Here is a 16640-nt window from a genome sequence, read left to right on the forward strand (position 1 = left end):
GGTAAAAAATCCTGCAAAATGTTCGCAACATGACAACAAACATTGTCCAGCAACAGAACCATACCCGGCAAAAATATCCTGGGGTTGCTTAGTCATGACGGTTTCGTGAAGGTTTTACAATGCGTCTCATCTCGGCGGACATAACAAAGTCCCTTACGCACGGTATCTGCTTTCTTCTGCAGAAGTTCGATGTTTATGGTGACATTTTTGTGTAAAGAGTGCAAGTGATAGTGATAGGAACCGAGAGACACCCAGGCTCTGTCACACTCAGTGATATAAGCACATTGTCCCTGGGGACTCGGGTGCCTCCGGGGAAACCTAACCATTTATTGATCTTGAGAAAGATATATTACATACAAAAGAGTGCAAGTGCGTTATGGCTTTCTTATAAATTGCTATGTTTATTTTTATACGCTTTTTCGTAATAAATAAAAGTTTTGAATAAATAAATTTATTCGAACGGGTTTTTATTTGGCCGGCCCTTGCTTGTATCCATGTTTTTCTGTTGGAACAAGTTAGTTGAGTGTTAGCCTTGTGAAAAAATTAGCGTTTTCGTCGTCGCGTTTCACTAACGTGAAGACTACGACGTTGACGTCACAAGTGATCACTCACTCCTCATTCTGATCGAAATTGAGAGACATCAGATTACAGACTCTGCAGGAGTAGAAAATTTCTAACTGGTTTCATACGCAGTTTTTATCTTTGGGGAAAATTATTAATTGTCGTTGGAAATTAGTGAAAAATTCCGGCGTGTAAATTGCAGTCACGAGATTAGCTTTAAATCAGATTATCATAAACTTGAGATTATTTTCTCGTAACGGACATTAAATGAAAGAAACGTGTTTATTATTATCATCATGACAAGCAGTTCCATCTTTAGGGGCAAAAAATGTCAATAAAAACAATCGGTTTTGTTGTCGTGAACTCTTTGCTTCGATCGCTAAATCAAATTTACCTCAGGAAGCTTTTTTTTTACGTTCTCTACATTTTCAACATGTCATATATTTTCCCGTTTTACAATCGAATTCGCGCGATCTCTCGCAGAAGCTTTCGTCTTAAAAATTGTTTGTTGGGGCTCGAAGACCATCGTCCGTTTGAGTTGGCTCTCAACGTTTCCCCAACACTAGTGGTTGGCATCATCAGGAGAATTGATAAAACTGGATCAAAACTCAATTCTCCTGATGATGCCAACCACTAGTGTTGGGGAAACGTTGAGAGCCAACTCAAACGGACGACGGTCTTCGAACCCGAACGAACAATTTTCATCAAATGATGGCCGCGGAAATCTTATCAGGTTTCGTCTTGTTTGTGCATCCAGAGATCAGCACGCACGCACGCGTACACACACACTCTTCCTCTAGGCAGACTAATCGAAATAACTAAGTAGATTTTTATTTGTGTGTGTGTGAATCGCGTTCATTCATTCGACGCGAGTCACATTCGGATGCAGAAAGTGTTTTCCGAGCGATTTCTCTCTTGAAATTGAAATCAACCCCCCGAGAGAGAGAGAAAGAGAGAGAGAGAGAGCGCTTTGCAATTGGAATTCGCGGCGACAGCAAACTTACATTCATAAACATGCTGCCTAAATAAAATAAACAAACTCGGCACGAAGTGAGAATTTATATGAAATGGCAATAAATAATCTCAGCTAAAGGAATATTTTTTCTCGTTATTTCTGAAATCTGACATTTCGGGACAGATTAAGTACGTGAGGAAAATACTACGACGTAATTTCAGTTCCAGACGGGTCTAGTTTTTGCACCTGTAAATTTCACATGTTGTTCGCTCACTGATCATTTCGATTTCTAGATTATGTGGAAGGTTAAGATATATTTACGCTGTACTTATATACATACTAGCTATAATACCCGGCGCTGCCCGGGTTTTCTTCAATGAAGCTTTTTGGATCATGTGATATCTCCCTCTTTCTTTGAGAGACATACAAACCGTGTCTAAGTTAACCAATATGGCGACTTCCTGCGCGACTCATGAAAGAAACAAATCTAGATGTAAGGAAACGTAGAAATGAATATACAGGATGTTTCAAAAAGAATAATCCGATTTAAAATCTTAACTATTCATCTTTTAATCCGTTATCGAATAATGTATAGGTAGAAAGAGGGAAATCTCGAGTTTCACGCAGTTGCCGACAGGTAGCGCTAACGCTCTTCCTTCGGCCACCACTTCAGTGTTTGTCAATATTGGCTTTTCCCACACTTAGAAACCGATTCGGATGACTTCGTGTTCCAGCAGGGGACGGGCCGCTTATAAACAATCCCTACATTTATAGCTATATTGTAGAAATTTAGCGTGATTGGCCGAAATGAGTGATGACCCCATTACGTCAGTCATGGACAAATTTTTGCTGGCGACGTTTAACAATAGATATATATAATTGTGCTCGAATCCAACATCCACCGTTGGAGTAATGGTTATAGTACGAGATTCACGTACCGAAGATTGTGTTCTATTCGGGGTCTGAAACCCATCCGAATATTCTTTCCCATATTTACCGATTTTACCAAAAAATGTTTCCATTTTTGTTTCCGATTTAATCAAATGCGGTTCATTCATGTTCATCGGGAAGACAACAATAACGGCCCGCGAAGCTGGGCCCAGCTATTATTTACTGATTCAATAAAAAAATGCTTTCATATTTCGTTAATGAACTTTGAAATTCAGTTTAGCCCAAATCTCCGCCTCTCGTGACGTTTTGCTTGCTTTTGCTTTTTTTTTGCTCGCAGTAACCAATCACCGGCGAGCTAATGCTTCCTGTGCTACTAAGAAAGTAAGTAGGGATTGTAATTACGCGGATGGGACACACCACCACCACACTGGAGCTTGGACGTTCGAGAAATTTTGAACAATCGCATTCCTAAATGAGGGATTTAGCCGTACGGGACCTGACAATTCAGCTAAACATCACTGGCCTCCAAGATCGCCGCACCTCATAGTGTGCGATTTCTTCTAGTGGGGACTAAAAGACTACGTTTACGTATCTCTCCTTCCAGCAACATTAGCCGAACTGAAGATACGCATAACAGCAGCCGTGGAAGCAGTGGATGCAAACATGCTCGCAAAATGGACGAATTCGACTAACGTATAGACATATGCGTTCTTCCCAAGGTGGACATATTGAGCACCTTTAATTTCGTTTGTAAAAAAACTTTATGATTAGGCATGTAATATAAAATTAATCTTCAGTGTCTATGTGTGTAATATTTTTCGTAATATACGCTTTTCAAATCGGGTGATTCTTTTTGAAACAGCCTGTATTTTTTTCCCTTTTTTAAGGAGCGCAAGGTATTTCGATCAAGTTATACTTGTCATCGAACTTCAAGTTATCCATTTGCCTGCTTCTGCTTTCAAAAATGCTTAATTGGAGCTGTGGAATTTCTTCGATGTATTTATTTTACGGGGCCCATAATTAGTTTTAAAACATCCTAAACTATATCAATTTATGCAGTTGAATATTAAAAGACACAATACGGAGACATTAATTTTCATGCTTGAGAAGATTTATTACATGAATAAAGGGCCATATTAAGAGCATCATGGGCCCCCGGGCCAAGTTGTTTTTCTGAGGTCCTACCTTGTAAATTCTAGAAACTTTCAACCGGACCTAATTTTTGTGAGGCCCCTCTTCTCCTGAGGCCCTGGGCCCATACTTAAGACGGCACTGCATAGATATTCAACTCAAAAGTAGATCCGGCTAATTACTTTATATTTAATTTTCTGGGCTTCGTATATCTCTCTAAGCGAACTCAGTATTTCAAAAATCGAGAATTTAATACAATTTTTAAAATTATTGATGTGGCGGAAAACCCCCACCAAAAATTTCCGCATTTCTACAGTAAAATCGGCAGTTTTAACATTGATTTCAATGGGGATCATCCTGCGCCTGTCCCTCAAAGTGATGCTGATGATGATTCTGACGTCTATTCAAAAAACCTCGTTATTGGGAGGACTGAAAATGTGGCAAACCATTATAAAGGCATAAACTATTATACATATATACTGGTAGCGTTAAAGAAGTGAAAAACCATTGTAAAGGCATATTATACACGTCTGAAACGCATTCCTAGGGAACCACGGTAACTAAAATAAACATTCCGAAAGTGAAGGTGATTGTTGAGACCCAGAAAGCATTTTTGCCTATTTCGGGCATTGCCCCGCTCTGGCGAACTTTTAAAGTAGCCTATCGTTCAAGTCGGGTCATGTTTGGTACATATGCACAATTTGGCGATGATCGATCTAAAATTGTAGATTTCTATAGAGAGAAAAAACTCGCACGCACGCACAGAGAGAGAGAGAGAAAATAAATTTTATAACTCGTCCAGAATGCCGGGGGGGGGGGGGGTTGGGTGCGTGGGTTTAAGTCCCCGTAGAGCCAAAGCTGAATTTTTCTCTCCAGATAAAATCAGCAGCTCTACGTATGAAACAATTTTCTGTGTATCTTGTACATATGCTTACTCACTTTGACCGTGTGGTTAATAAGCTAGACTTTTGTTTTCTTTTCCCTTTTTTCTCGCGCACAAACCGGTTGCGCGCCACAGCCTTCGCTATACAAGAAGTTCCTTTAATATGACGATTGTCGGCGGGTGGTCGTAAGTTTGACGTTCATCTAGTGCGCGTTGTTTGGCTCGAAGTGAAATATTTTGGATCAGCCGTACAACTTGATGCGGAATTTCGATGAAACCTTGAAAGACGAGGCATAGTATTCACATGTAGACGTTTTTTTGAAGATTAACCGCCGGCCGTCAATATACTTCCCATTACTCATTACTATACTGCAACCGCTTTATCGCGCATGCGCCCCGTACACACTTTCTCATAATTCCTCTATGGGATTTCTAATGAATCAGTCTATGTCGGAACGTGTGTTGCGGATGAGTGTTGCCCGAACGTATCTATGTTGTTAGATTTATGCATGTTTCGTGTTAAATGGTGGTGCTATCTGTCTTTCATTCTTCAAGTACTGCCAAACTCCGTCATAACGACATCTAAGGTTCCACGAAATTTCGTCGTTGTAACCGAAGTTGAAGTTTTTATAAGGGTTTTTTTGGTGAAAATTTCTGTTAGATGCAATCAAATATTAGTTGTTATTTCATTAATGTTTGAGTCATCATATTTTACGAGAAAAATACGTGAAATTGGGATCATATTAGTACAAAAGATCAAACTTGCGCCCAAAATGTTGGAGCTGTCGGCGAAATTGTTAATAAATAACCATTGGGGAACTTGAAGCACTACAGCGCGCAAATTTGCAATGAATCAAAATGTATTTTACGGAGAAAAAAAAAACAAAACAACAAAATATGGCAAATATGTAAAGATGAATATAAGCATCAATATCGGAACGTGCAAAGAAAATGATGTCAATCTTTATGCAGTATTAGAAAGAAAACTGAAAAAAAGAAGAAAAAGATGATAATAATAATACATCTGTAATATTTCCTCTCGTGTCGGCTTTCTTTAGAAACTGAGTCGTTTGTGACAAGTTGGAAATGCTTTAAAAGCGAGTCAAATGCTGTAGATGAAATGCATCTGCTGGATTCATAAAAGAACGCCGACGGGCTTTCAGAAAATGCGTATGTGTATAAAACACATTAATGGATGCGAAAAAGATGCCTAGGGAAGGATGGAAACTTTCCGTCTCACTGTTTGCTTCTTTTACAGAAAAATAATCGATTCGTCATAAAATGTGTGAAAATGGATGCAACGAGAACGTATTCCCTTCACTTGTCAGTCATCCTTGGATATCTGTTCGCGTATCACATCGCGATAAACGAATGAAACCCGGAATACGGTAGGCATGTCGCGCATACAGGATAGACCTCGTTAAATTTAATTCGTTAGGGGCTGCAAAGTTCAAACGCTCCACCAGCTCGGGGTTTCGAACGATTCACCGAATTATACATGGGCAGAAGTAGTAATACATGGGCCTAGAGGCACAGGAAAGAGGGAAGGAGTTTGACGATTTGATCATTTTCGTCGCGCCAAGGTCCGGTCATTGTCTGCACACGAGGGCTAATTGGACTATTTTCTAACGGCAGCCTTTTTATTTTTATACTCACCGAGAAGTCAGTGCGCTAACTCCTTAGTGTGGAATTCCCTGCGGTAGCAATCTTGAGAAGCAGCTCCACCTCATAACAAAGTTTAGATAGCTTTTTCAATGTTAAACTCACAAGAAACATTAAAATTCAGACGAAATATTTTGTATTATAATTAACTAGCCTTTACTGCGTTGAAACTGTGACCCTGCTCCATGTGGCTCCATCTTTCGAAGAGCACGATAATTTATTTTTACTCGCAGAATCTAAAACAAAAAATCAAGTTTAAAAAAAAATTAATTTTTATCAAACACGGGAGACAAAATCTGAAAGATTGTGATGCGACTGATGTCACGATAAATGAACTTGGACCTTGTAACAATTTAGCTCAGCTCAGATATCTGAAATATAAGTATAAGGGTTCCTCCGTGCGCTGAAACAACAGATCCTCACTTCGCACAGATGAATCACGCACTGCGGATGACGTAAATTAGCGCTATTGCGGTAGTAAGTACGTGTAGCAGTTGTCTGTTTCAATGACTATCGTGATGGCTGACTACACGAACGAGGAATACGCTGATATGCATCTGATTTATGGTCGAGCAGATGGCGATAGGTGCTTAGCTCAGCGGATGTACCAACAGCAATATCCGATGAGGCGTTGTCCGCACCATACTTCCTTCGCAACGATCGATCAACTACTAAGGGAGACGGGGACCTTCCACCCAGCACGGCGGGTGGATGGCAGCACTACACATAACACGCATCAACACAGAAACAAACTTCACGTCAGGTTTCACTACGTGTACACGCGCATTACAACATGTACCAATTCGTTAGAGGTTCCGCAGACGAATATGGACGAGGTGTATGTGTGGTTTAGTAGTAGTAGAGAGATCGCGCAAATGGAAGAAACCGTGATGCAACGGCAAGTGCACGAACGGTTGTCGTCGCTTCAGTGGACATCAAAAGCATACCTGGTATCTTCGAGTGCGTGCGGGAATCGTTTTTACGTCGTTGTGGACTGTGCAATGACGTCAGCGGCCGCCACTTCCAACAACTCTTGTAATTATTTATCAAGTGAATCTTTTTGAAGTAATTATATTGTACTTTTTGTCGTTCCAGCGTGACATCAAAACCTGCATGCATTTTTCACGATTTTCACTTTCTCAACGTGGTTTGCAACACCATTTTACATTGCAATTTATGTTTCTCTTGATGTCTACTAACATGAGTTTGTCGGTCCATTAACAGAACACCCTGTATATAAAATACAAATACAAATACAACGCCACAACAGGCAAATTGCCCAACGAGGTGGCTGACTTAAGAACATCATGGATCCCCGAGCCCCTACCTACTACTGCTACCCCACACATGCACCCCCCACCCCGCGGAACCCCCCAACGAATCGGTAAATGCGGGAATGTGCGTGTAGTGCAACCTGACGTATAGTTTGTTTCTGTGTAATGCTTGTTATGTGTAGTGCTGTCATCTGCCCCCAGTTTTACTAACTATGAGTGGAGTGTAATGATTGAATATTTGTAACGTTGTAGGCCTGTTGCTCTCTGTGGCGAGACTTTTTAACGGGGAGATCGGCTCGCATTTGCGCCTTGAAGTTGGGAACCACAGAAAACCAACTTCAGCCGACCACCACTGTGGGGTTCGAACCCGGATCCTCGCATCACGAGTCCGGCACTATAACCACTCGACCACCACAGCGGCTCTCCGGCACGGACAGCCTTCTGGGCCTTTCCGGCCTTCTTCACAGCTTTTCCTGAAGGTTGTGGCGGCATTTTAACTGCAAAAAAAAAGCTAGCTGTTAATCACGGCTTCGCTCATGTGGATTTGGTAATCTCAAAATTACTGGGCAATCATTCCGCCATATAACATTCTAACTCCCCCCCACCCCATCCCGCAGTTCTTTATTAGCCGAAAAGGGGGATATGGCTGTGTAACATAAAATAAGTAAGTTTGGTTGACTGCAAGGCTAGTCCTTCTGCTAAGAAACCAACGTTTCGTAATTTTCCACCGTATATATTATAATTCATTTAAAAGATTCACAATTTCAGAACTGAAGAAAAACAAAAAAAAACCGAAAGGTAATTCACGTCTTACCCCATCCAAAAACGACGTACTTGACGATTCCGCTCGCATCCGTAAACATCGACATGAAGATCAAGTTGTGCAGGTAGAGTCCCTCCATCAGGATCCAACAGTAGTTCGCCATCAGAAAGTACTGCCAGACCGTTACGTACACTTTACATAAAATTTTCTGGAATGATTTCACAGGAAATTGCTGATCATTTCATGAATTATCATTGGCTAATGACAAAGTTATGCAAAATCATGCAAACTTTATCAGAACATTGAAAAAAAAAAACCCCAAAAAACATGCCAAAAAAAAAAGAGGAGCGTAAATTCGGCACATGCGTAATCGTCACGCCGAATGACAGTTGTCTCGCCAACCAATAAGGACGTATAATACAGAAGTGGTTGACTTCTTCACATGCAACAACATGAAAAAATGTGCGCTGTAAGAACGAACATTATGGCAAAGTAAACAAGAATGTGTGTGTGACGCAAAAAAAAAAAAAACAATAATTTAATTTGTAAGTTTTGTAAACTCTTAATCTTTGATTTCGGAGAATCCACCACCGGAAAATCCACTGACAAACAATTCAGCGTCAGGGAAAATCCATTGACTAACAATTCACTCACTCATCGACGGAAACTTAATCGTTGGGAAAATCACCGACAACAGTTCGGCACAATGAGTGAGCTGGTAATTGAGCAAGTTAGTGAACGAGCAATGACCGAGTTAGTGAGTGAGCGAGCAACCTGCATAGAGCTTGAGTGCATGAGGAACCTAGGGATTGAGTGAATGACATAGTGATTGAGTAAGAGACAGAGCGAATGATAGAATCTATGAAGAATCGTAGACCTATGGAGTGAGTGATAGAATTAGCTACCTAATGGCAAGCGAATGACAGAGTTGGGAACCTAGTAATAGAATGATCGATCAGTAAATGAGTTACAGAGGGAGCGACCTAGCAAGCTAGGGCAATAGAGCTTAAAGTATGAGAGCGACTGCTTTGTCACTAATGCTAGCTAGCTAGTTCGCTCACTCATCAAGTAGCTCATTCTATCACTCACTCACTAAGTAGCTCATTCTATCACTCACTCACTAAGTAGCTCATTCTATCACTCACTCACTAAGTAGCTCATTCTATCACTCACTCACTAAGTAGCTCATTCTATCACTCACTCACTAAGTAGGCCGCTCACTCTGTCACTCGTCCACTCAGTCATTAAGTTACTCACTCGTGTTAAACTGTTGTCGGTGTAGTTGGTGAATTTTCCTTTCGGTCAATTGCATAGCGGTGATTATTGCGGAAACGTTAGTCTTTAGATGTGTGCCTACTAAAGATGGAAATAGTCAGGCCTAGCCTTGGGAATCAACTGTAGGATATGATGACAGAGGAATGAGGGACTCGGATCACCGAGAAAGCTCATCTATATGAAAAATTCAGCTTTTCTGTGATTTGATATGACCAATCTCTCGAATGAGCATAATGCTAATCTGTGATTCACGTGTTTTAACGAGTAGATAAACATTTCGAGTTAAATCAGACATACGTATCGAACACTCTTGGGTGCCAAGGCTCCCCCACGCTAGAATAGTTACAGCGTCCAAAAGATGCGGGTCCCCTCATTTTCTTTTAGCGACATTTTGACTGATTGCGCAAGTTTTCTGAAAATTCCGCGAAGAAAGAAACGCGTGACGTGCGAATCGTATCATTTGATGCGTGACCGGGGATTTCTTCCTTCGAAATATTTTTAATAATAGAACCAAGGTATTCCCGTTGCTCGCACAACGCGCACGTAACGAGACGCTTGCGGTTCGAAATTTAACGGGTCACGTTACTTTCTCCGGAGTCGGGCAATAAATTATCGCGCTTAATCCTATCCGAGATTCAATTATTAGAATCCGAGCGCCCGCATCAATAAGTGAATTGAAATCCTCCGGTGGGGATCGTTCGAAAACTTTTACGCAAAAATTTTAAACAAATAAATAAAGAGGAGGAGAGAAAAAGCAGCTAGAGCTAGTCTAAAATGTGAGAAGTTGAAAGTCAGGGAGACAGTAATTTGAACGTGCAATACATCATTCGTAATTAGAGCTTTCACGTGTTCGGCGTCACCACTAGATGGCATCACGACGTCGGTGAAAGCCGCCCTCATCAACGACAGAAGAGCCCTCATGATAAACGACAGAAACAACTGCATATGCAAGCTGTTACGTGGGCAGCGCAGCTTCCTATAAAAAGGAGGGAAAGAGAAGTTTATAACGAGTCGCGGCATCCAGTTTCTGGAGCTTCGTTATTGGACGTCAATGTGTGTTATTTTCATTCGCTTAGGTTCCAATAATCTCAAATAATTGTACGCGACAAAAACTTTCAATCAACATCGCTTTGATAATCGCACATAATGAAAACGATGTGAATAGAATCCTTCGCCACCGAAAAAGATTCGAGAGTTTATCACGCGGGGACAAAAACTTCTCGGTCAACTCGAGAGCGAGTCCAGACTCGAAGCTACTACGAGTCTACTATTACGAGCGATGCAAATTCTTCTGCTGACATTGAGTCAGACTACAAGAGGTGTCTGACGTCATCCATTGAAAGCGATCTTCACACGCTATTTGACTGCCCTCCACGCACACGAGTGTATTCGTTATTAATTTTTAGAAAGTATTGGAAAAATAAATTTTTTTTCTGAAAAATGAACCTAGAGGACGTTTATTTTTTATAATTTGTTTGAATTAAAAGAATAATAATGATAGTACAGTTTATAACGATGAATCAATAAGAATAAATGAATTATAATATTTGATCTATCAACTACTTATCATCACAACGTATTTCTTCCGCTAGTTTGACAACAGTTTTTGCTGAATATTCAACACAATGACACTTTTTTATGTTGCTTATTACGCATATCTTTCGTGCCCCACAAAGAGCTTTTCTCACGAGCTGCAATTAGTATTAATTTTCGATGTTCAAGCGGGAAAGAGGAGAGTGAGACCAAGGGAGAATGAAAAGAAGAGAGTGGCAAGAAAAAAAGTAAACGACGGTACTGCAGCTGCGCAGAAACGGCAAGACGCACGAAATCCCATTTGGATGGGATCCGTCGCTCGTCTGCTGCTGTCATTCACTCAAGATCATTTACAGTGGATGAGGTTCTCGTGCTTTCTGTGCAGTGGAATTAGTCTTGAGAAAACTACGTGGGACACTTTTTTATCTCTTCTAGTTGTTTCCAGTGGACGACCAAGCCTTAAAGAGACAAATTGCGACTCGGATGCAGCAATACGAATTAACTTCTCGACGCATGTCACTGCCAAACTATCCTAATATACAGGACGATTCAAAACTCAACGTACACACTTTTATAGGGGAAGTAAAAAAAAAAACCAATCGCACAGGAATGTATGAGCGGAAACCCCAACCTGATCAGCTGGAGGATAAACGAAGATGCAGAAATGACAAGCCAATAATGGGTGGAAAAACTCTTTATTTAGCGATACTTTTACACGAGGACGGTACGCGTACACGTCAAGTTTTACAAGTGCTCAAAGTTTTTACCATCCACAGTTATGAACGCTTCACGACGGAGACGCATTGATTGTCGAACCCTTACAAAAATATCCGGCATTTCGCGGACGTTTGCAGCTGCGACGAGGTCGGTGTCAGAGTCAACGGGCGTCTCGTAGACTATGGCTTTCGGGGTCCCCGACGAGAAGAAATCCAGGCTAAAAATATCGCTAAATAAAGAGTTTTTCCACCCATTATTGGCTTGTCATTTCTGTATCTTCGTTTATCCTCCAGCTGATCAGGTTGGGGTTTCCGCTCATACATTCCTGTGCGATTGGTTTTTTTTTCTATTTCCCGTATAAAAGTTTGTACGTTGAGTTTTGAATCACCCTTTATAAGGTGTCTACTTCTATCGTTGTTTAATAGGCGAATTTCTTAACCGCTAGGAGGAAACTTTCCACTGCAAAAATTTTTCAATTGTTGTCAGACATCATCCTAAAAGCCCCATTAGAGTTAAAAAAAAGTTTCTCTCAGATAGTTACAAATCCATATTTCTATTTGAAGTCCTGTCTTTAAGGCGACTGCTTTCCTTCCGGGTACTTTTTATATAAAAAAGTCATTTTCTATAAAACGAATTTGGTTTTGGTTTGGATATGGTATAAAATTAAGAAATTGTTATTTCAAAATGTTATTTTAAAAGCTTGAGCTACGAAGTTTTTCGTGAAGTGAAAAACCCAGAAACACACAACACTTCAGAAAACGCATTCGAATTTTATCGGATTTAGATTATTATATTCGCTTATAATAAATTCGCTTCTAGTTATTGTAGAGACAAAAATGAAACAGTTTTGGATTCTAAAACAACTGCACTTCCCAATGAACACATAAAATCAATTTCAAAATATGTGGGAAATTTGTCATTTGAAGGCAGGCAGTCGCTTTATATATATATATACAGTCTTCATATTTAGTAAACTGTTCTTCTCAACGCATGGTAAAAATTTCCTTCCAACCGAAATGAACTAATTATAGCTAATTAAAGTTAAAGCATCCGTATATATATCAGTTTTGAATAATTTAGTTTTTTCATCAAGAGCATTTCTCAAAAACCACTTATGTTACGGCACTGAATGAAGTCTCGAGAAAATTATCTTGGTAATTTTTATATAAATGTTTATACAGCTCAGTAAAGCTTGGATGGTTGGGCGAAACTTCTGATGAGGAATTTAGCTTAAAATTTTTAAAATCCAACGTTTTGATCCATCGTTCGGTTCCATCGCAAATGTTGTTCGCCTGTGAATTTTCCCTCGCGCTTTATTTTATTTTAACAGTTTACGATCACTTTCAATACACACAGATTGAATAATGAAATCGTTATGTTTGAACTCACTTGATGAGAGCGAGAACTGCGAAAGCCGCCAAAAGCATCAGCAGAGAGAGCGAGTATCCGGCGTCCGAAATCATTTTGATTATTTGCAGATGCGTCTGAAATAAACACTATACATAGTAAGGTGATGTTATTGAAAAAAAAGAAACGCAGAAAACTGATCTACAATATAGGATGATACAAGGTGTCCTAGAAAAAACTCTACCAACAAAGGGGTGATAGTACACGTCAAGCCAAACAATTTTTAAAATGAAACCCAGGTTCACAACTCCAGGGTGTTCTCACAAAGGGGGATTTATTTTACGAAGGTTTTAACAACTGGATGTTGCGAAGATATATTTTGGAAAGAGAGAAAATTCAACTGCCCCTGCGGGGAATCGAATCCACGTCCTTTCACTTTCCGGGTGAACGCCCTAGACTATAGAGGCATCGAATCTTTCAATCTTTCCTTGGACCTGAGTCTGGTCCGGCCGTCCATGTACGGTCCCTTTCAGTGTACACGAGCTCCAAGGAAAGATCGAGAGATTCGGCGCCTCTGTAGTCTAGTGCGTTCACCCGGAAAGTGAAAGGACGTGGGTTCGATTCCCCGCAGGAGCAGTTGAATTTTCTCTCTTTCTAAAATATATCTTCGCAACATCCAGTTGTTAAAACCTTCGTATGATAGCGGAGAGTGACGTCATCCTTGGGGATTTATTTTAGCATACGAAAAGAAAGTGGAAAATTTTGTCAACAGAGGGCGCTGCAGAAAAGCAAATCACTGGAAGTATGCGAATCAGAGTCCTATAAAATGCAGGGTGTAGGATTAACGGCACATTTCTAATTTTCCTGTCACTGGCGCTTACATAATTTCGTCATTGTCATATTATCATTTGTGAGGATAAGGCACTATTGGTAAAGTTGTTTTACTTCAGTCACCAATCGCCAGCTGAAGTTTTTCGAACGTTTCGGGCACAGAAGAGATTAAAGAAAGGTTCATGCCCAATCCCTTTTGCCTTTCCTCGGTGCAGCACCCTCTATCGACAGAATGTTTAACTATTTTTTCTTATTTTTTGTGGGGAAAAAAAAAAAATCCCCTTCGTTAGAATAAGTTTTTCACAAATCGCATTCAAATACATCCGTTTCTCCAATTTTTATGAGTTATTAAACGACAGGGTCTTTATGATTAAAGGTCCACTTTAAAATGGTCATAAAAGGAAAACTACTGGACAAAATGTTATCAAACTTGGTAATAGTTTACAGGAGATCACGGGATTCAATTTTCCGCAAAAAAAAAGTTAAAAAACTCGCCACTAGCGGAGAATGGCGCTGTATGCAATATTGTTAAACGAAATAAAACATGAAGACAAATACACCGCCACAACAGGCAAATTGCCCAACGAGGTGGCTGACTTAAGAACATCGTGGATCCCCGAGCCATTTTTTGGAGGCCCTACCTACTACTGCTACACCACACATGCACCCCCTCCCTCCCGCGGAACCCCCAACGAATCGGTACATGCGGGAATGTGCGTGTACGTGTAGTGAAACCTGACGTGAAGTTTTTTGTTTCTCTAATGCTTGTTATGTGTAGTGCTGCCATCTCCCACCAGTTTTTCTAGTGTTATGATTGAATAATTGTACTGTTTGTAGGACTGTTGCTCTCTGTGGCGAGACTTTTTAACGGGGAGATCGGCTCGCATTTGCGCCTTGAAGTTGGGAACCACAGAAAACCAACTTCAGCCGACCACCACTGTGGGGTTCGAAGCCGGATCCTCGCATCGCGGGCCCGTCACTATAACCACTCGACCACCACAGCGGCTGTGGTGGTCGGACATCGGTTTAAAATGTTTTTAATCGTTTCTAAAATGAAACTGTGGGGTTACGCAAAATCGCAATGGCACCGATACACCAACATGTCCGTAACATTCCTCCTGATTTGCTAAGAGCTACTGTTGAAAAAACGCAGCAATGCGATTTAACTTGTTTTCAGAAAAGGGTGGACGCTACATTGAGCCATGCTTTGTTACACGTTTCAGAAATGATTAAAAAAATCTTAAACCGGTGTCTTCATGTCTAATTTCGTTTAACAATATTGCATACAGTGCCATTCCCCGCTGGCGGTGAGTTTTTGAACTATTTTTTTTTTTGTTTTGTGTGGAAAATTGAATCCCATGACCTCCAGTGAACTATTACCAAGTTTGATAACATTTTGTTCAGTTTTCCTTTCATGGCCATTTCAAAGTGGAACTTTAATTATACAGACCCTGTATTTACGAATTTATCGGAAAATACGCATTTGGAAAAATAGATGAATATTTAGTCCACTATGAACAAGTGACATGCAATTACATAGTAAGTGTCAATTATCTTTCCATAATCAAACCACTGTTTTGTTGCTGAATTGAACATCCGTTTAGTACGAAATATTCTCGTGCTCCGTTCGACTTTGTCCTATAACTAAGTTCGTTCTTGAACAAGCATTTGAGCAAAGTCAAGTCGATTTCGCCGAAATCTCATTTCAGACATAAATAATGTGGACGAAACTCATCGTAATTTTTTTTGGTCATATAACACACGTTGCCAATCCATCTATTTTTCGTAAAGATAACGATTCGTTTTTATTTTTGGCTCTTACTTACGTCTACAAAATGCGAAAATGAACAATTAATGGATAAATAAAAGCAATGAAGAAAATGAACCTGCAACGAAGAAGTGATTGCGACAAAGTCCTTCAGCGAATCTTCGCACAGCGTGTAGTTGCTCCAAGTTCCATTCACCTGCTCGTTCCACCACCAAGTTCCGTCTAGCATACACTGTCGGCTTGCCAGAGCTTTTTCAAAAACAAAAACATATTTACGGAAAATATATTCACCGACAAAAGTTCGTCATCGATGGACGAGCGAGTGACTAAGTAGCGACTAAGTTAGTTAGTGACAGAGTGAGAGAGGTACCTAGTTAGTGAGTGAGCGAAAAACCTAGTGAGTGAAAGAATGAGCGACCTAGTGAGTGCGTGGCTCAGCGAAAGCGACCTAGCTCTAGTTACAGGCCAGTTCTATCACCCACTTCCTTGCTCACTCAACAATTCCCTTACTCACTCATTTGCTCACTCGACTTAATTCACTCTCTAATTTTCTCACTTGATCACTGACTTGCTCATTTCCTCATATGGTCACTGACCCGCTCATTCATGCATTGCCTTAATTGTTCATTCACTGAATCATTTGTTCTCTTACAGAATCATCTGCTCCCTCACTGAATCATTTGCTCACTCGCAGACTAATTTGTTCATTCACTGGCTCATTTGCTCACTTGTTCACTCACTAGCTCATTTGCTCACACATTGGCTCATTTTCTTACTTGCTCCCACAATGATGTGGCCGTATTCACCTGATTTTCTTACCCACTGACTCGTTTGCTCACTCACGTGGATTCACTTGACCACTCATTTGCTCACTCACAGACTCGATTGCTCATTTACTGACTTACTTGCTCACTCACTCGTTTCGAACTGTTGTCAATAAATTGTTTGTCGTTCCTAGCGATTAATTTCCCTTTCGATGAAACTGTTTGGCGATGAATTTTTCCTCGTGGTGAATTACGTAATGGTGGCGTTTGTTGTCGGTGAATTTT

The 16640-nt window shown here is 40.4% G+C and overlaps 1 protein-coding gene across 3 annotated transcripts in view; it reads right to left on the reverse strand.

Moving 5' to 3' along the window:
• The window catches only part of LOC149088311 (secretin receptor-like), a 93576-nt gene that overhangs the window by 23227 nt on the left and 53709 nt on the right, over nucleotides 1-16640 (reverse strand). Inside the window, exons 4-7 of one of the 3 annotated variants that reach the window (XM_089246781.1) lie at nucleotides 15710-15840; nucleotides 13035-13129; nucleotides 10242-10371; nucleotides 8172-8328 (exon numbers count right to left, since the gene is read on the reverse strand). In XM_089246781.1, the coding sequence (XP_089102907.1) occupies nucleotides 8172-8328; nucleotides 10242-10371; nucleotides 13035-13129; nucleotides 15710-15840 (513 nt within the window). The remainder of the gene's footprint in view (nucleotides 1-8171; nucleotides 8329-10241; nucleotides 10372-13034; nucleotides 13130-15709; nucleotides 15841-16640) is intronic. The other 2 variants (XM_089246776.1, XM_089246770.1) reach the window with 2 other exon arrangements.

The sequence above is a fragment of the Pholcus phalangioides genome, unplaced genomic scaffold (genome assembly GCF_987345545.1).
Source record: "Pholcus phalangioides strain wild (caught in Gottingen) unplaced genomic scaffold, Ppha-v1.0 ptg000003l_1, whole genome shotgun sequence".
Taxonomy (NCBI): domain Eukaryota; kingdom Metazoa; phylum Arthropoda; class Arachnida; order Araneae; family Pholcidae; genus Pholcus; species Pholcus phalangioides.